Raw genomic sequence first — 27,744 nt, forward strand, 5'->3', positions numbered from 1 at the left:
TTTTTTTTTTTTTTTTTTTTTGCTATTACATTATAAACTTCAGTCCCGAGAGTGCTTTAATCTTGAAATAACTCGGGTGCTTATTCTAAGAGTTCTTTATTAAATGTTGAAGTACAACTATGGAAAAATCTTAACCCTAATTTATATGAGTCATAAACATTTATTTGCATACATAAAACTTTCGTAAGCTTGTCACTTTGGTATTTATAAAACCTTTGATGTCTTATAAAGTGTCTTAACGGATAATTATTTATTTTAAATCTTAATTCATACTCCAAATTTTTTATAATTCCCTAAAATCTTTCATACTTGTCCTTAATATCATAAATGGGTCTCATGTAATTTTCTATAATATTTTGAGTCTTCTACGACCTTGAAAACCTAGTAGAATTTAATAAGGGTCTTTTGGTCATTTACCATCCCAAATCTTGTTTAATTCTTCAACCTATTACAATAGCCTTGTAACTTTGAGTAATTTCTATACATCATGACATAAGGCTCCTCATAAAATTTCATTTCACTTCGAGGTCACTTTGGTCATAAGCTAGTCTAGGAGTACATAATTATAGGGGTATTTTAGTCATTTTACACCTACACTTGGTTTAGCCCGTTATGATAACCTAATGGTAACCAAATTTCATACATAACATTATCATGCCATATTGAGCATTCTTCTAAAATTTCATGAACAACATAATTCATCTAAGATTTATGGCTCAGGCGCTCCATTGAAATAAATGTTCATGTGTACAATAACTTCGGCAAACTTGCTCAATCTTAATCCCAAGATCCTCACTTTTTTTTCGATGATGATTCCATCAATTGGATCAATAGTTTTACTAGTTTTCGTGGATTGCATTGTCCTCCAAATCAAATTCTCTAAACCTCATTTTTAAACTACTAGATCTTTGTCTACCTAAGAAAATTGTTGATAAAACTAGAAAATGACATTTTTTTTTTATCATTCAAGACAACCAAAAAAATTGCAGGGTAGCAAACATTCTTGAGAATTTGTCTTAGATTTGAATCCATAGTTGATGATAGATTAGAATAGATATTTTATGTTTACTATTCACACGAGCTCATATCTTTGCTTTTCGATCGAACTCTAATTCTAATATTCCTCCCTAATCAGATATTATGGTGACGGTATAGACCAAAATTCCGTTATGGTTTAATTCTGACTAGTAATAGATATCAGGGCTTTGTAATATTTGACTGATCACAATTCTGTGTAGTCCATTTACTATAGAAGTTTCTAGGAAATTCATTAGAGGAATGTTTCCAACAAAAATTGTTCCTTCTCCGTAGTTTTAATAACTAAAAAAAAAAAAATTGTTTTCCTTTCTTCATTATTGTTTGTATTTGTATTGTTTATGTCCACTTGATTTAGTTCCTCGTCAATGTCTCATCTCTGTAGATGAATAACTCATTCAGAAAATTGGTATGAATTTGTGAATATGCAAATTTGCCTATTTTCCCCTACAAAATCAAAAAAATTGTAATACTTCTTCTCTTTGGGCTACTTACTCAAATTCTAGTAAATTTTTGGAGTCAAAATCCTGACATAAAACTAGTTAAAAACTCCACCCTAATGCAATCTAATTTGAATACACCACTAAATCACATGAATCTAGGGACCATTTATTTGATTTGTGGTCAAGTTAGAGTTGAACAATTCTAGTAAAATTACCTTTTATTCATCCAATTCGAGAAATATTAAAACGTTCAAAATATTTTAAGGGACCACCAAGCCCAATTAGAAAAATGATAGATGAAAAGTACAAAAATTCTAAAGCCGATTACAAAAGAATTACAACTTGGAGTCAAACCTCGGCGTTGAAGAAAAAATTGCCACTCATGTCAACCCTGTAACGGAACGGATTAAAAAAAAATGGAGTTGTCGGTAGAATTGAAAACTTCGGCGACGTTGGAGTTTTTATTTGCACGCGACCCACAAAGGGGGGCCGAAGTCTGGGATGCCAAGGAAACTCGATCCCGACTTTCAGCCACTCCAAAACACCTGCAAAGAAGAAAAAAATAAGTGAAAACAAAGAAGACAGAGAAAATCCGACGAAACTCCGGCAAGGCCAAACCCTACGAAATCGACGTCAAAACCTCCATTTTACGCAACAAAAGTAATCCCAGGGCCTTTTACAAACATAAGGGGTAGATTTAGACGAGTCCTACACGTTGTACACTGTCGGCAAGGGAGACGGAGCATCGGATTTTCGAACCATTCCAGATCCGGGAGTGTGAGGCCTTTACGAACCAAACCTATACCAAAAGCGAAATTAGGGGGATAAAGAGACTCGGAAACGGAGGAAAAAAGGACGTCGAAACGACGTTAATGAGGAGAGAGAGAGAGAGGTCATCGGAAAAAAAACGCATGCAACCGGGTGAAGAAGACGAAGTCCGACCCGAGGGCCGGATCCCGCGACCCGGACCGAGTCCAACCACCGTAAGTCAGCCCAACACCCGACGACTCCCGCGGCCCAGTCGCCTTAGCCCAAACCCGTAAGCCTAGTTACGACCTAACCCATTAGCCACGACCCGAGACCCGCAAGCCCAGTCCAACGCCCGACACGCACAGCCTAGCCCACCTACACGTTTCCTTCAGCCCAGGCCGGCCCGTCACCCGTGAACGACTCGAAAACCCGCGAGTGACCCGACAACCCGAGACTACTGCACATGCGTCATCCTCTGGTTGTGTCACGTGGCACGTTTGCAGCGTGACACCCCTCGGCTCCGACGGCTTATTCGGCTCGGGAAACCTGTTTCCGGCCTGTTTGTCACCCTTCTGACCCTCCCGGACTTAGTTTCGGCCCCGTTTAAGATAAAATAGATCATTTTAAGGTCGTCTTTCACAAATTCAAGTTGGAAATTAATTATGTTTGTGAAATACTAACGAAGGTGACGAATGATCCAATAGGAACCAACCACCAACAGAAGCGTAGAACGTTCACGAGGAGCTAGGAGCTTACATTTATATTTTAGGGAAGTACTTCGGCTAAGGCCTACCAAGTAAGTGGCTCATCCGTCGTAGGTTATGCATTATTTGTTGTTTGTTGGCACGTGCCCTTGGATTCGCATGTATCATTAAATTGTATGCTAGATTGTTGTGCTTAAGTACGTAATCATGTGAACGTGAATGTATGTTGTTTAGTCTGATGTGATATGTAATGCATGTGACGATATGTTGTTCTTGAATGATTATGACATGATTGTATGGAATATTTGAATGTAAACAGCATGAATTGTATGACATGAAATACGATAAACTGCCTGGAAACATAACCCCGATAAGAATATGTATAATACGTAAGTTGAAAATGAGAATGACATGTAAGCATGGAACGTGACAGGGGGCTATGTTTATTAATGATAAATGTAGAAGTAATGGGGACCTCATGCATTATGTGTGTTCATGCATCTGGGGGATACCCCTATCCCATCACGAGGGTACGGACGCATACATCCAATGACAGGACAACGATCGTTATGCTTTGCATAGCACTGCCGTGACGATTACTAGTTCTAACGGGTTCTGGCATATGGGACTCCCAAAGTATGCCCACCGGATAAGGAAAGTGGCCCAGCGGTGTGCGAACTAGCTGGTGAGCCCATACTTGCACGTATGGGCTGTGTGTAGAGTATATGGTACACGTCCAAGATTACCCGTTAGGACAGCACCGTAGGGAAAACGAAACGAAACGAAAGATAGATCCCATCATTTCATTGCATGTAATTGTTGCATAACTTTGATAGGGGGTCACTTACTGAGTATTCTAGAAATACTCAAGCCTCGTGCTGCTTAACTTTTTCAGATAAGGGCAAGACATCCATGTGAGATCAATGGCGGCATCGTACACCCCAGGACCGTGACACATGCATAGGGTAGTTGTTTACCATTTCCTAGTATAGGTTAGTATAGGTTGAATTTTGTTTACTTCATTAGTATAAGTTAGTATAGGTTGAATTCTGTTTACTTCATTAGTATAGGTTAGTATAGGTTAATTGTATTCGCATAATAAACCATAGGATAGTTTGAGACAATTATTTCAATATTGTTCTTTTTCCTTTCTTTCCCTTGTATTCGTTTTCTCTTTCACGAGGTAATAAAAGGCGAGTGTAAGTCGCATTTAAAATCAGGGTCCATCAAGGTATAGTAATGACCTTAGATTAAATAGGTAAAATTTAGGGTCGTTACAAACCCAATAGTAAAATCGAAAATGAGTTTATTTGCATTCCGGATAAACAATCGTGGTTCTTACCTACGTCTGTATCTTGAAGTTGTTTCTAAACCACTAGGTTAATTTCGTTCCCACCCATATCCACAATTCGCTCTCTCAGCCCTGCTGACATCTCAGGAATCGACGGATAGTCGTTTTGCTTGCGCATCTTCTTCCTTGCACGTGTATTGGTCGGAGGCTTTTACATTTTGGGGTGTTTCTATTTTTTTCAATTTCAACATCAGAGACAACGTAGGCCTTGTCCATTAGAACCGACACAGCCTCCAACACTGAAGCTAGTTTCGGTTTCAGCTTTGATTTTTTTTTTCTTTCCAATACCCGAAGATCCCCATTTCCTTACCTTAAAAAGACGAATTCGAAATATAGAAATTTCCAAAATAACATAAATGTATGTATATCATTTTCAATAACCTATAATAAACAAAAACGAATTCAAAAGGAGTCAAACGTGGGTGAGAGTCATTTAGGTAGGCACAAATTACCCCTCTAACAAACTTGTGAATACACTTAAATTTCTTAGCATAAATATTTTATAAGTTTTATTCGGTTTGGCTCGAGGTTTTTGTATTGTAAACCTAAAACCAAACCATCAATTCGAATTTACGAAAAATAACCCAACCCAACCCTTATAAGTTGGCTTAGGTTACTCCAAATTGTGTACACCCTAATCCCATATCTAATCTCAGAAACTTATGAAATCGGAACATAAAATAAAAGATGAAAGTAGAAGAAATTGGAGTGGTGGGAGAGATGGTTGATGGGTACTGATTAGGTTCCAAAACTTAAACCTATTAGGGTTTTATTTCCTAATTTAATTTTAATTTGAATCTAATTTTAATTTCTTTTAACGTAATTTAGTTTCAAATTTTGTTAAGAAATCTTGAGCTGAATCTATTTTCTTCACGTTCCATTCCATAAATGATGCATTTCTAATGATAATCAATTTCCACCAAACTCAGATCAATATCATCACTCCAACACTCCCACTATCTTCCATTTGAATCTTAATGAAATTACATTTTAATCCAATATTTCTCTTTCAAATCCCTCCCTCTCCAAAGTCCATTTTCACCCATCTCCAATATTGGCTCAGCCTGTCGACATCTAGAAGTCGACGGTACTCACATCGCTTAGCCATCTTCTTCCTCGCAGCTGCGTTGGTGGGAGGCGTCTTCCTTTGGCGGGTGTTATTAAGTTTTTCCTTTTCAACATCAGAAACAGACTTCGCTACGTCCATCAGAATAGAAGCAGCCTCCAACACACCAGCGGTAGTTTTGGTTTCTGGCTTTATTTGTTCTTTGGTGCAGCAAGATCCCCGTCTTCTTTAGGGGATGTAAATTTGGTTTAAAGCTGTAATACTAATCTCCCTTCTCAACCTTTTTAAAAAAATATGAAGGGTTGATGGAAGGAAAATTAGAGTGATGGGTTATTATTTATTATAAGACTCCAATCTCTTCTTGCAAAATTTAATTTTCTAATTATTTAATTTATTTGAATTTCTTTTATCTAAAATCTAGTTTAGAAAATTTTGATTTAAATTCGCTCACTTACCAAAGTGTAGATTTAGGAAAAATTTTAAGATTGAAAAAACTTATTAAAACTATTTTTAATTTTTATACTAAAAGTTCCTTTACTGCCATGATACATTTTCGTTTATATGATCTAACGCATTAAAAAAAATATGTGTGGATAAAATTTAAAAATATATTAAAACAACTCTTATTATTTTTAAATGACTCATGACCACGAATTTGTTTGGACGTCGTAGAAATTAGTAACCTTACCGTAGAGGAGAGAAGAATGCGTTTTGAATATGTTGTTTTAATAAAACTGTAGGTTACTAATTAAATTTGAAAGTTAATAGGTATTAGATTTTATAAAGTAAAAAAGACAAATTTATAAAATAATGAAAGTTTTCTTACAGTCGAGTCGGGCCATAGAAGAAACAAATCCCACGTTAATGCCATCCTCAAAATTTTCTAACACCTCCCTAATTTAACCATAGCCAAACAAAGTTGAGCCTCATCCTTACGGAAGCTCCACAGTTGGATGTGTTCCCCCGCCTTCAATGCAGTTTCTTCAACCAACTTATTCCACTGCGTCATCAAGCAGTACGTATCGCTGCTCCCAATTTTCCACTTCTTCAAGCATATAATACTTTCTCTCCCAACATCATATATCATCACCACGTTCATCCCCTTCTTGTTTTTGTTTTCCTGTTCATCCAGCAATTTCTTCTCCTCCTCTGTCGTAAAATCAAAACGGAGTTTATTTATCGGCAGGGACAGTCGACCATGGTTCTTACTTATATCGGTATGTTGAACTTGTTTTTGAATTACTAAATGAATTTCCCTCCCACCCATCTCCATAATTCGCTCTCTCATCCCGTCCGACATCTCCGGAATGGATGGGTACTCAGTTTTCTTAACCATCTTCCTCCTCGTAGGCGCACTGCTTGTAGGCGTCTTCCTTTTGCGTGTGTTCCTACTTTTTTCCTTTTCAACATTAGGAACACTCTTGGCTAAGTGCATCAAAGTAGATGCAGCCTCCAACACACACGGTTCAGTTTCGGCTTCTTTCCTTCCCCCACCCGAAGATCCCCTTCTTCTTTTAGGTATGTAAATTTGGCTTAGATCAGGAACTCTAATCTCCATTCCCAAACTTTCAACTCTTTTGCTCATCCCCATATTTTAATTGCACAAATTTTGAACTCCAAAAGAAATTGAAATAACTTGGAGATGGTTGAGGTGTACTTACTTATTTATAACGTTAATTTCCTAATTCCATTTATTCTTAATTTGATTTAAGTTTATCTCTTCCTAAAAATCTAGTTTACTAAAGTTTTAAAAAATCTTTACCACAATTTATCTTCTAACAATTCATTTAAATGTATAATCTCCTATTAGAATCTTTGCTCCATTTACCCATTTAAATCTTAACCAAATTTTTATCTGGGCCCATACTATTAGAAAGCAGCCTTTGTTCTTATTATTTTTGTGTTCAAATCTATTAGATTCATTGTTAATAATATTTTAATTAAATATATACAATTTGTGTGGAAAATAAAATTTTAATTTCGTTTATTTGTGTATGCAGATAAATCAGTTTATATTTAACTAAGAAAGTTGTTTATTAGGAACATGAAACATTAGCTTAGCTTAATATGGTTGATACCGAACAAACATTTAAGTTAGGTTAGCCTCCACTCTTGAATTTAATAAATTTGTAAATTTAAGAGCGTTGAATAAAAATATAATTTATTAAACATAAATTAAAAAGTTAATAAATTATTAAGAGATATTTTTGACATAAATTTAAAATGGGTAGAAATTTAGTTAAAATTTGTACAATATTATATTATATTTTTACAATAGGGTTTGATGTTTGCATCTATTCAAGAACGTTATTACTTGAAATGTTTAGTACTAAATTTTACATTTCAAAGAGTATGAGAACAGAAAAATAGTAATAATAATCATCTTAAAATAGCTAACATAAGTGAAAAAAACCATGGTGTGCATATACTCTCTTTATTGAAGTTCATATTTGTTTTTTAAAAAATTAAAAATTAAAAAAGATTTATTACATCCAAATTCAATCTCTAATAATTTTAACTACATTTAACGATCGTTATTCAATCGATCATCTATGAGAATTATTTTGAGTGCATATGAAACATTAAGTTGTACTTTATTATTTACGTGTACACCATACTGAAAGCGGTTGTTGACGTTGTGGCTCTAATGATGGTAGTTTGAACCGCGCTCATGACGAATTTATTGACGATAAAGTAACCTTTGGTGTAGCCAATAATCAAGAGTGCCATCAAAGTAAGGAATTAAGGAATAAAGCCTCCTAAGATGATGTAAGAGATCGACAATGGTTTGGAAACTTTGTAAGAGATGACAATTAAGAGATAAAAGCAAGTCAGGATTGGTGATATTTTTCCTAAGAATATTAACAATGGGTCGTGTGATTCTATTTCGTATAGGCTCAAAATAGGTGAGAACACAGAGCTTAAAGAGTCTTGATTGAAATTGAAACTTATATCCACTATTACTCATTTTCTAATGATTTTAACGTTATTCAATCAATCTTATTTTGAGTGCATACGAAATATATAAAATTTCATAAGAAGTATTTATTATTACATGTACAGAATACAACTCCATATCCTTTATCTCCGTATTTCCTTTTGTCTACAAATTTTTTTGGCCATTTTATTTTTCATCTATTCTACTAATATAAATTTAATCTAAATTACTAATCTAACGTGATTTATTGGAATTAGTATAAATGATTGACATTTAGTTCTTAACTCAAAGTTAAACCATTGTGATGATTTAATAAAAATCTAATTATAATTGAGTGTAATTTCTAAAAATAAGAAATATGGTAAAAGAAAATGAAGATTTAATATATACCTTATCTATCTCCATCTAAATCTAAGTCTACACTTCGAATCTCAATTAGGTAAAGATCATTATCATTAATCTGTTTAGTTGTTTTTTGTTTCTCAAAATTGGGGAAGTGATAGAGAGGTTAGTGGAGAGAAGTGAGAAGTTGTTTCTCCTTTTTTATTTATTTATTTATTTTGTAAAGTAATTTTTTTAATTATTTATAATTGTTTATTTCTTTATTTATTTATGATTTTTTTTTTTTTTTTTGCTATTACATTATAAACTTCAGTCCCGAGAGTGCTTTAATCTTGAAATAACTCGGGTGCTTATTCTAAGAGTTCTTTATTAAATGTTGAAGTACAACTATGTAAAAATCTTAACCCTAATTTATATGAGTCATAAACATTTATTTGTATACATAAAACTTTCGTAAGCTTGTCACTTTGGTATTTATAAAACCTTTGATGTCTTATAAAGTGTCTTAACGGATAATTATTTATTTTAAATCTTAATTCATATTCCAAATTTTTTATAATTCCCTAAAATCTTTCATACTTGTCCTTAATATCATAAATGGATCTCATGTAATTTTCTATAGTATTTTGAGTCTTCTACGACCTTGAAAACCTAGTAGAATTTAATAAGGGTCTTTTGGTCATTTACCATCCCAAATCTTGTTTAATTCTTCAACCTATTACAATAGCCTTGTAACTTTGAGTAATTCCTATACATCATGACATAAGGCTCCTCATCAAATTTCATTTCACTTAGAGGTCACTTTGGTCAAGCTAGTCTAGTACTACATAATTATAGGGGTATTTTAGTCATTTTACACCTACACTTGGTTTAGCCCGTTATGATAACCTAATGGTAACCAAATTTCATACATAACATTATCATGTCATATTGAGCATTCTTCTAAAATTTCATGAACAACATAATTCATCTAAGATTTATAGCTCAGGCGCTCCATTGAAATAAATGTTCATGTGTACAATAACTTCGGCAAACTTGCTCAATCTTAATCCCAAGATCCTCACTTTTTTTTCGATGATGATTCCATCAATTGGATCAATAGTTTTACTAGTTTTCGTGGATTGCATTGTCCTCCAAATCAAATTCTCTAAACCTCATTTTTAAACTACTAGATCTTTGTCTACATAAGAAAATTGTTGATAAAACTAGAAAATGACATTTTTTTTTTATCATTCAAGACAACCAAAAAAATTGCAGGGTAGCAAACATTCTTGAGAATTTGTCTTAGATTTGAATCCATAGTTGATGATAGATTAGAATAGATATTTTATGTTTACTATTCACACGAGCTCATATCTTTGCTTTTCGATCGAACTCTAATTCTAATATTCCTCCCTAATCAGATATTATGGTGACGGTATAGACCAAAATTCCGTTATGGTTTAATTCTGACTAGTAATAGATATCAGGGCTTTGTAATATTTGACTGATCACAATTCTGTGTAGTCCATTTACTATAGAAGTTTCTAGGAAATTCATTAGAGGAATGTTTCCAACAAAAATTGTTCCTTCTCCGTAGTTTTAATAACTAAAAAAAAAAAAAATTGTTTTCCTTTCTTCATTATTGTTTGTATTTGTATTGTTTATGTCCACTTGATTTAGTTCCTCGTCAATATCTCATCTCTGTAGATGAATAACTCATTCAGAAAATTGGTATGAATTTGTGAATATGCAAATTTGCCTATTTTCCCCTACAAAATCAAAAAAATTGTAATACTTCTTCTCTTTGGGCTACTTACTCAAATTCTAGTAAATTTTTGGAGTCAAAATCCTGACATAAAACTAGTTAAAAACTCCACCCTAATGCAATCTAATTTGAATACACCACTAAATCACATGAATCTAGGGACCATTTATTTGATTTGTGGCCAAGTTAGAGTTGAACAATTCTAGTAAAATTACTTTTTATTCATCCAATTCGAGAAATATTAGAAGGTCAAAATATTTTAAGGGACCACCCAGCCCAATTAGAAAAATGATAGATGAAAAGTACAAAAATTCTAAAGTCTATTATAAAAGAATTACAACTTGGAGTCAAACCTCGGCGTTAAAGAAAAAATTGCCACTCATGTCAACCCTGTCACGGAACGGATTAAAAAAAAAAAAATGGAGTTGTCGGCAGAATTAAAAACTCCGGCGACGCTGGAGTTTTTATTTGCACGCGACCCACAAAGGGCGGCCGAAGTCTGGGATGCCAAGGAAACTCGATCCAACTTTCAGCCACTCCAAAACACCTGCAAAGAAGAAAAAAATAAGTGAAAACAAAGAAGACAGAGAAAATCCGACTAAACTCCGACAAGGCAAAACCCGACGAAATCGACGTCAAAACCTCCATTTTACGCAACAAAAGTAATCCCAGGGCCTTTTACAAACATCAGGGGTAGATTTAGACGAGTCCTACACGTTGTACACTGTCGGCAAGGGAGACGGAGCATCGGATTTTCGAACCCTTCCAGATCCGGGAGTGTGAGGCCTTTACGAACCAAACCTATACCAAAAGCGAAATTAGGGGGAGAAAGAGACTCGGGAACGGAGGAAAAAAGGACGTCGAAACGACGTTAATGAGGAGAGAGAGAGAGGTCATCGGAAAAAAAACGCATGCAACCGGGTGATGAAGACGAAGTCCGACCCGAGGGCCGGATCCCGCGACCCGGACCGAGTCCAACCACCGTAAGTCAGCCCAACATCCGACGACTCCCGCGGCCCAGTCGCTTCAGCCCAAACCCGTAAGCCTAGTTACGACCTAACCCATTAGCCACGACCCGAGACCCGCAAGCCCAGTCCAACGCCCGACACGCACAGCCTAGCCCACCTACACGTTTCCTTCAGCCCAGGCCGGCCCGTCACCCGTGAACGACTCGAAAACCCGCGAGTGATCCGACAACCCGAGACTACTGCACATACGTCATCCTCTGGTTGTGTCACGTGGCACGTTTGCAGCGCGACACCCCTCGGCTCCGACGGCTTATTCGGCTCGGGAAACCTGTTTCCGGCCTGTTTGTCACCCTTCTGACCCTCCCGGACTTAGTTTCGGCCCCGTTTAAGATAAAATAGATCATTTTAAGGTCGTATTTCACAAATTCAAGTTGGAAATTAATTATGTTTGTGAAATACTAACGAAGGTGACGAATGATCCAATAGGAACCAACCACCAACAGAAGCGTAGAACATTCACGAGGAGCTAGGAGCTTACATTTATATTTTAGGGAAGTACTTCGGCTAAGGCCTACCAAGTAAGTGGCTCACCCGTCGTAGGTTACGCATTATTTGTTGTTTGTTGGCACGTGCCCTTGGATTCGCATGTATCATTAAATTGTATGCTAGATTGTTGTGCTTAAGTACGTAATCATGTGAACGTGAATGTATGTTGTTTAGTCTGATGTGATATGTACTGCATGTGACGATATGTTGTTCTTGAATGATTATGACATGATTGTATGGAATATTTGAATGTAAACAGCATGAATTGTATGACATGAAATACGATAAACTGCCTGAAAACATAACCCCGATAGGAATATGTATAATACGTAAATTGAAAATGAGAATGACATGTAAGCATGGAACGTGACAGGGGGCTATGTTTATTAATGATAAATGTAGAAGTAATGGGGACCTCATGCATTATGTGTGTTCATGCATCTGGGGGATACCCCTATCCCATCACGAGGGTACGGACGCATACATCCAATGGCAGGACAACAATCGTTATGCTTTGCATAGCGCTGCCGTGACGATTACTAGTTCTAACGGGTTCTGGCATAAGGGACTCCCAAAGTATGCCCACCGGATAAGGAAAGTGGCTCAGCGGTGTGCGATTATATGGTACACGTCCAAGATTACCCGTTAGGACAGCACCGTAGGGAAAACGAAACGAAACGAAAGATAGATCCCATCATTTCATTGCATGTGATTGTTGCATAACTTCGATAGGGGGTCACTTACTGAGTATTCTAGAAATACTCAAGCCTCGTGCTGCTTAACTTTTTCAGATAAGGGCAAGACATCCATGTGAGATCAATGGCGGCATCGTACACCCCCAAGACCGTGACACATGCATAGGGTAGTTGTTTTCCATTTCCTAATATAGGTTAGTATAGGTTGAATTTTGTTTACTTCATTAGTATAAGTTAGTATAGGTTGAATTCTGTTTACTTCAGTATAGGTTAGTATAGGTTAATTGTATTCGCATAATAAACCATAGGATAGTTTGAGACAATTATTTCAACATTGTTCTTTTTCCTTTCTTTCCCTTGTATTCGTTTTCTCTTTCACGAGGTAATAAAAGACGAGTGTAAGTCGCATTTATGATCAGGGTCCATTTAATGTAAATTTCACATTCCAAGGTATAGTAATGACCTTAGATTAAATAGGTAAAATTTAGGATCGTTACAAACCCAATAGTAAAATCGAAAATGAGTTTATTTGCATTCCGGGATAAACAATTGTGGTTCTTACCTACGTCTGTATCTTGAAGTTGTTTCTAAACCACTAGGTTAATTTCGTTCCCACTCATATCCACAATTCGCTCTCTCAGCCCTGCTGACATCTCAGGAATCGACAGATAGTCGCTTTGCTTGCGCATCTTCTTCCTTGCCACGTGTATTGGTCGGAGGCTTTTACATTTTGGGGTGTTTCTATTTTTTTCAATTTCAACATCAGAGACAACGTAGGCCTTGTCCATTAGAACCGACACAGCCTCCAACACTGAAGCTAGTTTCGGTTTCAGCTTTGATTTTTTCTTTCTTTCCAACACCCGAAGATCCCCATTTCCTTACCTTAAAAAGACGAATTCGAAATATAGAAATTTTCAAAATAACATAAATGTATGTATATCATTTTCAATAACCTATAATAAACAAAAACGAATTCAAAAGGAGTCAAACGTGGGTGAGAGTCATTTAGGTAGGCACAAATTACCCCTCTAACAAACTTGTGAATACACTTAAATTTCTTAGCATAAATATTTTATAAGTTTTATTCGGTTTGGCTCGAGGTTTTTGTATTGTAAACCTAAAACCAAACCATCAATTCGGATTTACGAAAAATAACCCAACCCAACCCTTATAAGTTGGGTTAGGTTACTCCAAATTGTGTACCCCTAATCCCATATCTAATCTCAGAAACTTACGAAGTCGGAACCTAAAATAAATGATGAAAGTAAAGAAATTGGAGTGATGGGAGAGATGGTTGATGGGTACTTTCCGATTAGGTTCCAAAACTTAAACCTATTAGGGTTTTATTTCGTAATTTAATTTTAATTTGAATCTGATTTTAATTTCTTTTAACGTAATTTAGTTTCAAATTTTGTTAAGAAATCTTGAGCTGAATCTATTTTCTTCACGTTCCATTCCATAAATGATGCATTTCTAATGATAATCAATTTCCACCAAACTCAGATCAATATTATCACTCCAACACTTCCACTATCTTCCATTTGAATCTTAATGAAATTACATTTTAATCCAATATTTCTCTTTCAAATCCCTCCCTCTCCAAAGTCCATTTTCACCCATCTCCAATATTTGCTCAGCCTGTCGACATCTAGAAGTCGACGGTACTCACATCGCTTAGCCATCTTCTTCCTCGCAGCTGCGTTGGTGGGAGGCGTCTTCCTTTTGCGGGTGTTATTAAGTTTTTCCTTTTCAACATCAGAAACAGCCTTCGCCACGTCCATCAGAATAGAAGCAGCCTCCAACACACCAGCGGTAGTTTTGGTTTCTGGCTTTATTTGTTCTTTGGTGCAGCAAGATCCCCGTCTTCTTTAGGGGATGTAAATTTAGTTTAAAGTTGTAATACTAATCTCCATTCTCAACCTTTTTAAAAAAATATGAAGGGTTGATGGAAGGAAAATTAGAGTGATGGGTTATTATTTATTATAAGACTCCAATCTCTTCTTGCAAAATTTAATTTTCTAATTACAGTTATTCCTAATTATTTAGTTTATTTGAATTTCTTTTATCATTCCGCTCCTAAAATCTAGTTTAGAAAAATTTGATTTAAATTCACTCACTTACCAGAGTGTAGATTTAGGAAAAATTTTAAGATTGAAAAAACTTATTAAAACTATTTTTAATTTTTATACTAAAAGTTCCTTCTACTGCCATGATACATTTTGGTTATTTTAAGATTGAAAAAACTTATTAAAACTATTTTTAATTTTTATACTAAAAGTTTCTTCTACTGCCATGATACATTTTGGTTTATATGATCTAACGCATTAAAAAAATATGTGTGGATAAAATTTAAAAATATATTAAAACAACCCTTATTATTTTTGAATGACTCATGACCACGAATTTGTTTGGACGTCGTAGAAATTAGTAACCTTACCGTAGAGGAGAGAAGAATGCGTTTTGAATATGTTGTTTTAATAAAACTGTAGGTTACTAATTAAATTTGAAAGTTAATAGGTATTAGATTTTATAAAGTAAAAAAGACAAATTTATAAAATAATGAAAGTTTTCTTACAGTCGAGTCGGGCCATAGAAGAAACAAATCCCACGTTAATGCCATCCTCAAAATTTTCTAACACCTCCCTAATTTAACCATAGCCAAACAAAGTTGAGCCTCATCCTTACGGAAGCTCCACAGTTGGATGTGTTCCCCCGCTCTCAATGCAGTCTCTTCCACCAACTTATTCCACTGCGTCATCAAGCAGTACGTATCACTGCTCCCAATTTTCCACTTCTTCAAGCATATAATACTTTCTCTCCCAACATCATATATCATCACCACGTTCATCCCCTTCTTGTTTTTGTTTTCCTGTTCATCCAGCAATTTCTTCTCCTCCTCTGTCGTAAAATCAAAACGGAGTTTATTTATCGGCAGGGACAGTCGACCATGGTTCTTACTTATATCGGTATGTTGAACTTGTTTTTGAATTACTAAATGAATTTCCCTCCCACCCATCTCCATAATTCGCTCTCTCATCCCGTCCGACATCTCCGGAATGGATGGGTACTCAGTTTTCTTAACCATCTTCCTCCTCGTAGGCGCACTGCTTGTAGGCGTCTTCCTTTTGCGTGTGTTCCTACTTTTTTCCTTTTCAACATTAGGAACACTCTTGGCTAAGTGCATCAAAGTAGATGCAGCCTCCAACACACACGGTTCAGTTTCGGCTTCTTTCCTTCCCCCACCCGAAGATCCCCTTCTTCTTTTAGGTATGTAAATTTGGCTTAGATCAGGAACTCTAATCTCCATTCCCAAACTTTCGACTCTTTTGCTCATCCCCATATTTTAATTGCACAAATTTTGAACTCCAAAAGAAATTGAAATAACTTGGAGATGGTTGAGGTGTACTTACTTATTTATAACGTTAATTTCCTAATTCCATTTATTCTTAATTTGATTTAAATTCATTTTATCTCTTCCTAAAATCTAGTTTAATAAAGTTTTAAAAAATCTTTACCACAATTTATCTTCTAACAATTCATTTAAATGTATAATCTCCTATTAGAATCTTTGCTCCATTTATCCATTTAAATCTTAACCAAATTTTTATGTGGGCCCATACTATTAGAAAGCAGCCTTTTTCTTATTATTTTTGTGCTCAAATCTATTAGATTCATTGTTAATAATATTTTAATTAAATATATACAATTTGGGTGGAAAATAAAATTTTAATTCCGTTTATTTGTGTATGCAGATAAATCAGTTTATATTTAACTAAAAAAGTTGTTTATTAGGAACATGAAACATTATCTTAGCTTAATATGGTTGATACCGAACAAACATTTAAGTAAATGGAATTGATTAGCTTAGCTTTTTGGAATATGTATATATATTACAAAAACAAATATATATATATATATATATATATATATATATATATATATATATATATATATTATTTTCGTAATATAAATTTTATCCGTACTGACATGCCAGACCTGACAATGAATTTTGGAATGAAATAAAATAAAGGAGGTAGTATATTTTTTTTTATTATTTAGAAATATATATTTTTAGTAATCTTTAATATATTGGTATTATTTATATATTAGAATCGGAGATACCTCTTGTTTTGAGCCCTTACATTATCTAATTTATGTAAATGGAATTGATTTATGATTTTATCGAAATATATTTAAATAATTATATATATCGATATAATTATATATCCATATAATTAAAGGGTAGATAAAGATAATAAGAAAAGAAAAGGAGGGCTTTTTCAAGCCTTCCTTTTCTATTTTTTATATATTATCCTATCATATATAATTATCTTTTTCAATTTGGGAGAAATGACTGGGTGGAGGTCGGATTGCTAAACTCGGGGTTTTCTTTACCATCTATCAAAAAAATAGAAATTTTTATTTTTATTTTTGGTTCTTCATCTTACCTTTTTTTTTTTGTTGTAAATTTTAAATTTTTAAACTATAATTAAAAAGCTTGGTTCATACATTTTGGTTTATATGATCAAGCATTAAAAAATATATAGGTGGCTATTAAATTATTGAAACTTTAATTTTATATTTAATAAATTTGTAAATTCTAAAAATATATTGTTATTAGAATAAAATTAAAATTTCAATTTTGTTATTTTAGAGATAAAATTAAAAAATATATTAAAAAAAAGAACCACCTTTATTATATTTACGTGAATAATGGAGGGAATAAAAAAAATATATATAGTAATAATTAACCTCTTAGAGCAAAACAACAATTCCATATACTCATATTTATTTTTTTGTGAAAAAAAAATATATATTTGAAAATTAGGATTTTTTATTATCATCATAAACTGGTCATGTATGAAAATGATGTCGAGAAGATATGAAACATACAAAGTTTCATACGTACACCATATTCGTATTTTTTTTTAATATATAGATCTATTTATATTTATATATAAAATTGTATGGTTTTGAAAATTAAGACTTTTTTATTACATCAAAAGTCAATTTCTAATGATTGACATATTTGAATGATCATTCTTTTAATGTGACATCTGTGTAATACCCTGAACCCAACAGGTACAATTCGCTCTATCTTGTGACTACAATTTTTTATTCATTGTTAGTTTATAGATTTTATTGGAAAACTTAGGGTGTGATTTTCATATCGGTACAAAAGAAAGAAATGCTCAGAACTTAGTAAAAATTATAAAAAAATGATAGAAAATTAGAAATATGGTCAAAGTCAAAGAATAATTTGGTCATTATAAAAAGTTCTACTGAGGAAAAGAAAGTTAAAAAAAATAAATAAATAAAGAGAATGGAGGTTAGATTTCTTAGAGAAGAAGTGTAGGAAAACCGTCTTCAACCTTCAGCATCCTACTTAGAAATTGCTAATAATGATTCTCTCTATTGATTTGGACTTTTAAAAAATCAAAATCGGTAAAAAAAAAATCTAGAAGATTCGTAGGTATGATTTATGGGTTCAAGAATACTGTTTTTTCGATTACTTTAGAATCATAAACAACAATCAGGAGTCTAGACCATAGTGCTCCTAGAACCGGGTAACTCAAGGTGTTAGTAATAAAAAGTCCACGTTTTAAGTCGCCTAGACGTCCTAGAAACCTAGTAGACCTCCATAGCACCTAGAAATGACTAAAGTAGCTCTGTAAGCCACTAGCAGCGTGAATGGTATCATCAGAGTCTCCTTTTACAACTCCGATACGCCGATAGCGTTATCAATGACCTAGGTCAGATCTGATCACCCCCTACCAAGCGATAAGCACACAAGAGTAGTATGTGTCAAGGCGACTAGGTACCATAATCGTGAGTGGAAATCGCTAGAGGTCTCCAAATACGGTATTGATGATCTAAAAAGATAAGGATGCAATGAGAGACTAGAAGAAGATTGTTTATTAAGTAATTTTTTTATACTCATCCCATTTTTCATCTTATTTTTGGAGTGACTCATGACCACGAATTTGTTTGGACGTGGCCGAAATTAGTAACCTTACCGTAGAGGAGAGAAGAATCGGTTTTGAATATGTTGTTTTAATAAAACTGTAGGTTACTGATTAAATTTGAAAGTTAATAGGTATTAGATTTTATAAAGTAAAAAGGCAAATTTATAAAATAATGAAAGTTTTCTTACAGTGGAGTCGGGCCATAAAAGAAACAAATCCCACGTTAATGGCATCCTCAAAATTTTCTAACAGCTCCCTAATTTAACCATAGCCAAACAAAGTTGAGCCTCATCCTTACGGAAGCTCCACAGTTGGATGTGTTCCCCCGCTCTCAATGCAGTCTCTTCCACCAACTTATTCCACTGCGTCATCAAGCAGTACGTATCACTGCTCCCAATTTTCCACTTCTTCAAGCATATAATACTTTCTCTCCCAATATCATATATCATTACCACGTTCATCCCCTTCTTGTTTTTGTTTTCCTGTTCATCCAGCAATTTCTTCTCCTCCTCTGTCGTAAAATCAAAACGGAGTTTATTTATCGGCAGGGACAGTCGACCATGGTTCTTACTTATATCGGTATGTTGAACTTGTTTTTGAATTACTAAATGAATTTCCCTCCCACCCATCTCCATAATTCGCTCTCTCATCCCGTCCGACATCTCCGGAATGGATGGGTACTCAGTTTTCTTAACCATCTTCCTCCTCGTAGGCGCACTGCTTGTAGGCGTCTTCCTTTTGCGTGTGTTCCTACTTTTTTCCTTTTCAACATTAGGAACACTCTTGGCTAAGTGCATCAAAGTAGATGCAGCCTCCAACACACACGGTTCAGTTTCGGCTTCTTTCCTTCCCCCACCCAAAGATCCCCTTCTTCTTTTAGGTATGTAAATTTGGCTTAGATCAGAAACTCTAATCTCCATTCCCAAACTTTCAACTCTTTTGCTCATCCCCATATTTTAATTGCACAAATTTTGAACTCCAAAACAAATTGAAATAACTTGAAGATGGTTGAGGTGTACTCACTTATTTATAACGTTAATTTCCTAATTCGATTTATTCTTAATTTGATTTAAATTCATTTTATCTCTCCCTAAAATCTAGTTTACTAAAATTTTAAAAAATCTTTAGCACAATTTATCTTCTAACAATTCATTTAAATGTTAATAAAGGTTAATAAATATAACCAATCAATAATCTCGAATTAGAATATTTGCTCCATTTAGGTTGCTGTCCATTTAAATTTTAATCAAATTTTTATCTCTATTGTAAACTCATAATTACTGATAAAAATTGTGTTCAAACTTATTAGTATGACGGTGGATAATATTTTAATTAAATCTATATAATTGGTGTAGAAAATATAATTTTAATTCTGTCTATATATAAATTAGTTTATAAGACATTTGGGCAATATGGTATATGATTTTAAAAAAATATATATATTTGTATCTATTAAATTCTTGAACCTTGTCAATTGTATTTAATAAATTTAGATATTTCTAGTAAAAAATTGAGTAATACTTCAACGCCATTTGAGTTTGTTTGTTTAATCGGGATATTTAAAGGGGAAGCTGAGAGAACCAACAAATAATAATAATAATAATAATAGTAAAAAAAAAAAACATCTTTAAATGACCCATTTCTAGTCTGACTTCAAATTGTCATCTATGAGAATTATTTTGAGTGCATGATACATACAAAGTTTTATTTTATTATTTACGCATATACCATGCTTATAAAGTATTTTAATAATCTAATATAAACAAGCCTTAAGGTTGATGCGGTTGGACAAGCTTGGCCATACCGAAAGCGGCCGCTGATGCTATGGCTCCAATGAAGGCGGTTTGGATAGCGCTCATGACGGGTTTATTGTCGGTGAAGTAACCCTTGGCGTAGCCAAAAACCAAGAGTGCCACCAATGTTAAGACAACGGATGCAACCACAGCTTCGGAAGCTTTTGGAAAAAACATGTAAGGAATCAAAGGGATTAAGCCTCCTAAGATGTAGGAGATGGCAATGGTTAGGGCACTCTGTAGGGCTCTTTTTGGCTCTGGCTTTTCCAATCCCAGCTCAAACCTACTTCCAAAGTAAACCATTACCAAACCGATCCTTATTTAATTTACAATAATCATGATTTAATCATAACTATATCGTTTTCCTCTCTTAAATTTTCTAATTACTTTGAGCTCAATATTTCCAAATTAATTATTGAAACATCATACATACCTCATCATGAAATCAAGCCAAGCTTGGGGATTTTTCTTGAGAGAATTAACAACGGGCCCATATTCGTGTGGTTCTATTCCATATTGGCTCAAAATCTCTGCCACTTCTGCAGCTTCTGCATTACAAAAACTCCACCATTTAAACCCATTTTCCATTATCATTTCAAGAGCTTTAAATTTGTTCTAACAAAATTATATTTTCAATTCCCATTTATGTATAATTAACAATTTATTATGCCAAATTAGAAACGCCTCAAATGGTTAAAGCATTAAATCATCCATTAAAAGATCAATCGATTGAATAGAGGAACAGATAATTCTTTATAAGGGCATAGAATGAAAGAATTTTACAAACTTAAAAGAGAAAGCCCGAAAAGAAAAAGTACAAAGTGGTGGACTTTTGGACTTGAACGGTTAGAGTGCAAATTCTAAGTTAACACTAAAACTCACTTATAATTATTAATTTAATTAATTTTTGAAAATTAAGTTTTAGTTTCTATTTTATTTAGAAACTTTTTAAAAATTTAACCTAATTTTGGAAAAAAAAAAAGAAAAAAAAAGTAAACTCTTAGAATTTTGTTTTTTAATTTTTGAAATTTGTCTTATAGTTAAAATATTTACTAGTAAAACCTAAAAATTAAAAACTAAAATGGTTATAAAAAAAAAATTGGCGAGATAACTACTTTATATTTTAGCCCTAAACCCCCAAATTCTAAATGCTAAAACTACATTTTAATGTTTTTTTTATATATAATTTAGCTATAAAGTAGATTAAAAATTGTCCAACCACATAAGCCCAACTAAAAATTATGGGCCATGAGTTTATGAGGGCCCAACTCCATCGGCCCATTAGATTCTATTTTTTTATTTTGAAAATGGGCTTTTAATCTGACCCGAATGTGAAAGCGAAAAATGTAATAATGGAAGAAGAATCCGAACCAGTATCAGGAACTAAGACGATTTCCTCTTCTTCCCTCTTCAGCTCCTTCTTGTACTGATCCGCCTCGCTTTTCGCCGCTAGGTATCTGCTCAATTTTTCAGACACTACCAAATCAAATTCAAAATTCAACAAAGCACACGAAATTCCGATCAATTTCCTCAAAGTACTCCATAGAATCTGTTTCAGATCTCGATTGGGTTGAAGGACCACAAAACGACTGCCCTAGGAATCGCTATTTCCCCAGAAATCCAACCAATCAGAGGCAGATTCAACAATCAATAAGGAAAACGAACAGGTATTAGATTATTAAGGTTCGTAGAGATCCGTACCCGCCGAGTCCCATGGAGATGGCGCCAGCGGCTACCTCTGCGATTCCGGCAGTGAGAACGATGGAAGAGGAGGCATTGGCGCCGGATAGACCGGCGGCGAGAGCGAAGGGGACGGTGAGGCCATCGGAGACGCCGATGATAATGTCGCGGACGATCTCACCGGCGGTGAAATGCTTCTCTTTGTGCTGGTGGATGAGAGGCAGTTGGTTTCTGGTTCGATCTAGGTCCGCCATTTTTGGTGCGTTTTGCTCTTCTTCTTACCTGCTTTCATTGTGTTTGGAATCGGATTTTAAAAGAAAATAAGAAGAATAAAATGGAAGTGGGAAAACGTTTACAAAAAAGTTTATGCCCTTTGTTTTTCAAAACAATTCTTTATTCCTTCTATCATTTTCTTCTTAATATAAAATTTTAATATTTTATATATTTTTCGAGCTTATATAAATTTCAATTCAGTCCGGTCTGGTTGTTTTTCTAACAATTGGTTTTCTAATTCGGGCTTATTTAATTTTTTTTTTATTAAAATATTATTTGCTTTCAGTTTTGTTCCATTTTAAAATTAGTATTAGTAATTTTGTAGAATATGAAAAATACTAAATCTCATTCCCTAAATCAAATAAGTTAATTAAACCCATTCTACCGATCTACTCGACACGTTTGATCGTTGAAAAACTTATTAACTAGGTACACTTTATTATTAGCATAGAGTTTCTCGTACATGTTTGTAATAATTTTTATTAGCTTAATTATTGTTGTCTAGTCATTCATTGACACACATCTTTGTGGTTGCACCTATAATTTCATTCGAGACTTCTCATTTGAATTCCACTCAAACTTTCATAAATATGAAAATGACCAAAATACCCTTAGATAATTATTTTCAAATCTCTCGAATTAACACGTTGCTACTAGTGACCACAACCTCACTCCACCGTAGTTGATGCTAACTCCTAGTGGTAGCTAGTCAAGGGTCAATAATAGTCAATAATAGTGTTCAATATAGATTTGAACTTATGAACTTGTATGGTTTAATTTTAAACCATTATATATATATATAAATAGAGAATATATAAAAGAAAATGCATTTAATTCAAACTGAGCCCCAAGAGGGAGAGCAAAACCCATGGAAAATTTTTACAAACAATCCTAATTAAACATGGGAAGTGCATTTATACAGCTAATTAGTTCGAGGTGGGGAGAAATTATTAGAAGCAACTACCATTCGAGAACCATGACGCAATGACAGTCATATTGTAGTAGGCTAATCGATAAATGATTCTAAATTAGGTACGAAAAGCCTTTGCAATAAGGAAAGCAGCGGCGGACGCAAGGGCTCCAATTAAGGCAGTTTGTAGGGCACTCATTATGGGACGATTGCCAGTGAAATAGCCCTTGGCAAAGCCAAAGACAAGCAATGCTAATATAGTAACGACCACCGAAGCAATCACAGCTTGTGCAGGCGAAGGGAACAGCATGTAAGGCGATAACGGCACCAACCCTCCCATTACGTAAGACATAGCTATTGTCAAGGCACTTATTACTGCCCTCTTTGGGTCCGGCTTTTCCAACCCCAACTCAAATCTGCAACCATCAAAATTTCTTAATTACTTTACATAATCCTTTTCTTTAAAAATAAATAAATAAATAAATAAATAAAAAGTCTTACTTCATCATGAAATCAACCCATGCTTGAGGGTTCCTTCTAAGAGCAGCAACAACAGGCCCGTACTCATGGGCTTCAACCCCATACCGTGACAATATATCTGCCACCTCAGCAGCCTCTGAAATAATTAAATTACAATTACCTATTATTAATCCATTTAATTAATTAATTAATTAATTATTTAACTAAGGAATTAAACTAATAACCCCAAATTACCTATGTCTGGAGCTGCAATCACCTCTTCTTCTTCCCTCTTCAATTCTCTCGTGTAATGATCCGCTTCACTCTCAGCTGCCAGATATCTTCATTTCATTTCAATAAACCTTCATTAGATTTCGTACTTTAGTATATATAATTTTAAATATTCAAGTTTATTCCCTATACCTTTAATAAACCTTAAATCTAGTTTTTAATTGGTATTTTATTGCTAATTTAAAAAAAAAAAACAAATTGAAAAATATGTCTTTTCTGATATTTAAACTATTATTATTTAACTAATTTCGATAATTAATCTATATTATATAGTTAATTTTTTTTGAAAGTTTAAATACTAAATTTTAGAGGAGGGAGAATCAAAATATGTGCATTTTGTGGGACCCACTAAAGGTTTTATTTATTTAATTATCCTTTTATTTTAAAAATCTGGGCTGTATTATCTTTCAATCTACTTCCCAAACCACTTCTAAAAACAAGAACTAAAATGAAATAAACAGGAAAAATAAGGAAGTAGTTTAATTAAGGGTGTTGTAGTACTGTACCCGCCAAGTCCCATGGAGATAGCTCCGGCAGCAACTTCAGCAATTCCGGCGATGAGGATGATGTTGGAGGTAACATCGGCACCGGAAAGTCCCGCTGCGAGGGCAAAGGGGACGGTGAGGCCATCGGAGACACCCATAATGATGTCGCGAACAACATCACTGGACATGAAGTGCTTCTCCTCATGCTCATGAAGAAGAAGGCTCTGCTTCTTTGAGTGTGTGAAATCAGCAGCTTCCCCCATTGTTGAACCACCACTGAACTTAATTAAGAAGAGAATCCAAGGAAAATGCCCTAATGGGTTGTGAAAAAAAACCAAAGAAATGGCTCAATTTATAAAGAATCACACATTATCTCTCTCTCTCTCTCTCTCTCTCTCTCTCTCTCTCTCTGAACGGAGAGACTGGAAAGAAAGGACACAAACAAATGAATTCCACTTTTCTTAGGCTGTCTTTTCTTCGAGCTAAGTGAAAAAAAAAACAGAAAAAGTTGAGTTAATTCTATATAATAACAAAATTTCAAACTATTTTCATAAATGGTAAGGATTTAATTTTGGGATGTTGTTTACTGTGAACAACATTATTCTTATTATTATTTTTTATTTTTTACAAATATTTGAAATATTCTTACATGAAAACTCACCATTCCTTCAAATAATAATAATAATAAAAATAACTCTAATATATTTATTTTAAGCTCCATCTATCATAAAATAATATTAAGGAGATTTAATTAAAACTTGATAAATAAATTCTGGCGTTTCATGAGTGTTCCCATCGAAAATATACACAATCTCGAGAAATCTATCGACCTTCTGCAGAGATTTGCCTTTGAAATCTGGGTGTCACACTGGCCTCTTCACCAACCAAGTCACTACTGCCCTTCTCGCCAAAATTGGCTCATTCGCCTAATGTGGCGACTCTTCCGACTGCCCTTCCCCAAAATTGTCCCCTTCACACAATGTGGCAATTTTTGTTCCTTACTCTAAGTTTTCTCCTTTTACTTCTTGTGTTACAAATATTATAATCAAAATCAAGGCAGCATCATCGCTGAACAACGATCCCTCTTCATAGATTAGACATATTCTTGCCGAAGCTAAGGCAGCATCGCCGCTAAGCGACTATCCCTCTACAGTTTTTGATGGGCAAGAAAGTGTTTCTTTACGCCTCCTCCAACTCCAAACCCGGTTGTTGACATCTTCACGAAAAGTGTTTCTCGACCTCTCTTTGAATTTTTCAGATTCAAACTTCACGTTCGTTCAAAACTGACGCCTAGCTTGCAGAGAGTGTTAAAGATATTTAGTATTAAATTATAGTTTACCATAGATATCATATTTGATATTTTATTACAAGATAAATATCTCTTACCATAGGTATCTTTTAATTTATTATTATTTCAATTTATTACTTCTCTATATCGTTGTAATTTATATGATTATAAATAGATAACTTTGGATGAGTTGAATTAAGTAAACATTCTCATGATAGCGAGACTCCACAACATGTTGGAAACAAGCTTCTACAAAAGGTCAAAAGCATAAATCATAACCACAAGGCGTGTGCAAGCCACAAGCCTTACTCATCATTACAAGGACCAAAAATCCACTTCACAATTTGCCAACCAAAATTTACCAAATTCAATTTCTTTTTTTTCTTTTCTTTCATAAAATAAGTCCAAGAAAATAATTAAAACCCATTATGAATAATTCCTTTTTTTTTTCTTTTTCTTTTTTTAAAAGTAAAGTATATTCTAAGGTTAAAATTAGTTTTAACTAAATGTTTTGAGTGTTTTAAGATTGATTTTTTAATGTTTTTTTTTTATAGAAAAAAAGGGAGAAATTATTGTCGTAAGACATAATTATTATTTTTTCTTTCTTTTCCAATGAGAAAGTGGAGATGAAAAAGGTTGGGAAGAAAAGTTGACTTTAAAAAGACACAAATTGACAAAAACAAGAAAAGAAGAGATTGAAAGGCTGTGCGATTGAACGCAATGGCCAGTGCAGTGCTTATCTGGTGTTTGTTCTTTCTGCTCACAAACTTTTGGAATCGAATCTTTTTGTAATCTAATGTAATTCACACGAATGTATCAATTATGAATTTATGATGCCTTCCATGTTCGGTTCCATTTTCTATATGTGCTCGATTGTCTATCAACCTTATCTTTTAAATTATGACTCAATTCAAGTTCTAACTTTCACTCTAGTCAGCTTTTTCATCAACCATAATTAACTTTGATCTCTGTATTCACCTCGATTTGCTTTCTTTCGATTAAGCTTGATAATTTTCCTTTTGAAATGTTCTCGACCCATCGATTGATGCTTAGGGATTGTGCTTGGCTTCTACTCGAACTCTTGGATATCGTGTGGGCAATGAATTTTAACTCGTTGAATCTATTAGAGCTAATCTTCGACTCTTATCGTCATTTTTACATGGATACTTTGCTTTTACTTGAAAATGTTGTGCATATGATGAGTTTTTAAAAATACTATGAGTAATTGACCTCCCTCATTGGCAACGGGTGAAGGCCAACCCACACAAATGGTGGATTTAACCAAACATAAACATGGTCTCTAAATAGGGTCATATCAGTATAATAGTCCTAAATAAATATGATATTTATTTTTGTTAGCTTATAAATAAATATTTAAAATTACTAAATTGAGTTTTAATTTTCATTTTAATAAAAAATAAATAAAAAAGAGGAAAGATTCCTCAGGCGCGTGGTTGCCAGAAGGCAGCATTCAACTTGGTGTTTGTTAAGTGAGAAAATCCAAGAAAAAGTTTCCCGGAAAGAAAGTACAAAATCAAAATGATCAAAACCAACTGTTCTATGTAAATTTAGATGGTGATTTTAAACAATAAAATTGAAAAAAATTATTATGAAAATAAAATTAAAGTAATTATAGAACCTTCAATAATTTTTTAAATATTGTAAGCTAGTTTCAAAGACTTGCAAAGACAACGTCTAGATACCCTGAAAATGTGAATCTCTAGGTCCAAAGTCGCAAAACACTTCTTAACATTGAAGTTCTATTTGCAGCATTAAAACCAAGCAAGCAGGCCTTATCTCTAGCCCTCTACATTTAGCTATAATTTACTCTTATTTTAAGTCTTACTCCATCAAAATGAAATTTGGCAACAGGAGCCTCATTTAACTTACAAACATAAAAAGGGCGTATAAATTGAATTAAATCCAATCTAATGACCGGTTTGTCAAAGAAAGTAAGCATAAATTGGGATAACATTACAAAAGATTGCGAAATAAGAGAGGTTTGAAGGCATTA

At 34.0% G+C, this 27,744-nt stretch overlaps 3 protein-coding genes across 3 annotated transcripts; all 3 read right to left on the reverse strand.

Moving 5' to 3' along the window:
* Window positions 1-18,796: 18,796 nt before the first annotated feature.
* Window positions 18,797-19,504, reverse strand: LOC111489367 (B3 domain-containing protein At2g31420-like). Its single transcript, XM_023137557.1, has one exon. It carries the CDS (start codon window positions 19,502-19,504, stop codon window positions 18,797-18,799), a length of 708 nt encoding a protein of 235 aa, XP_022993325.1.
* Window positions 19,505-20,202: 698 nt separating this feature from the next.
* On the reverse strand, window positions 20,203-22,630 carry LOC111489853 (vacuolar iron transporter 1-like). The gene is made up of 4 exons (XM_023138277.1): window positions 22,046-22,630; window positions 21,716-21,801; window positions 20,778-20,892; window positions 20,203-20,627 (listed from the first exon to the last, which is right to left on the reverse strand). The coding sequence occupies exons 1-4, from the start codon at window positions 22,276-22,278 to the stop codon at window positions 20,321-20,323; spliced, it is 741 nt and encodes a 246-aa protein (XP_022994045.1). The 5' UTR covers window positions 22,279-22,630; the 3' UTR covers window positions 20,203-20,320.
* A 559-nt stretch (window positions 22,631-23,189) lies between these two features.
* LOC111489852 (vacuolar iron transporter 1.1-like) lies at window positions 23,190-24,784 on the reverse strand. Its single transcript, XM_023138276.1, has 4 exons — window positions 24,464-24,784; window positions 23,922-24,007; window positions 23,709-23,823; window positions 23,190-23,623 (listed from the first exon to the last, which is right to left on the reverse strand). Exons 1-4 carry the CDS (start codon window positions 24,703-24,705, stop codon window positions 23,326-23,328), a joined length of 741 nt encoding a protein of 246 aa, XP_022994044.1. The 5' UTR covers window positions 24,706-24,784; the 3' UTR covers window positions 23,190-23,325.
* Window positions 24,785-27,744: the final 2,960 nt, after the last annotated feature.

Source organism: Cucurbita maxima, unplaced genomic scaffold, assembly GCF_002738345.1.
Source record: "Cucurbita maxima cultivar Rimu unplaced genomic scaffold, Cmax_1.0 Cma_Scf00014, whole genome shotgun sequence".
In the NCBI taxonomy this organism is placed as follows: domain Eukaryota; kingdom Viridiplantae; phylum Streptophyta; class Magnoliopsida; order Cucurbitales; family Cucurbitaceae; genus Cucurbita; species Cucurbita maxima.

Bases quoted from the DNA above. Each gene is read 5' to 3' on its own strand.
- LOC111489367 (XM_023137557.1), bottom strand. From the start codon at position 19,504: ATGGGGATGAGCAAAAGAGTTGAAAGTTTGGGAATGGAGATTAGAGTT.
- LOC111489853 (XM_023138277.1), bottom strand. From the start codon at position 22,278: ATGGCGGACCTAGATCGAACCAGAAACCAACTGCCTCTCATCCACCAG. The intron at 21,802-22,045 runs GTACGGATCTCT...AAAATTGAGCAG, and splicing joins ATCTCCATGGGACTCGGCGG to ATACCTAGCGGCGAAAAGCG. The intron at 20,628-20,777 runs GTATGTATGATG...CTTTGGAAGTAG, and splicing joins TGGCTTGATTTCATGATGAG to GTTTGAGCTGGGATTGGAAA.
- LOC111489852 (XM_023138276.1), bottom strand. From the start codon at position 24,705: ATGGGGGAAGCTGCTGATTTCACACACTCAAAGAAGCAGAGCCTTCTT. The intron at 24,008-24,463 runs GTACAGTACTAC...AATGAAATGAAG, and splicing joins ATCTCCATGGGACTTGGCGG to ATATCTGGCAGCTGAGAGTG. The intron at 23,824-23,921 runs GTAATTTGGGGT...TAATTATTTCAG, and splicing joins GATTGCAGCTCCAGACATAG to AGGCTGCTGAGGTGGCAGAT.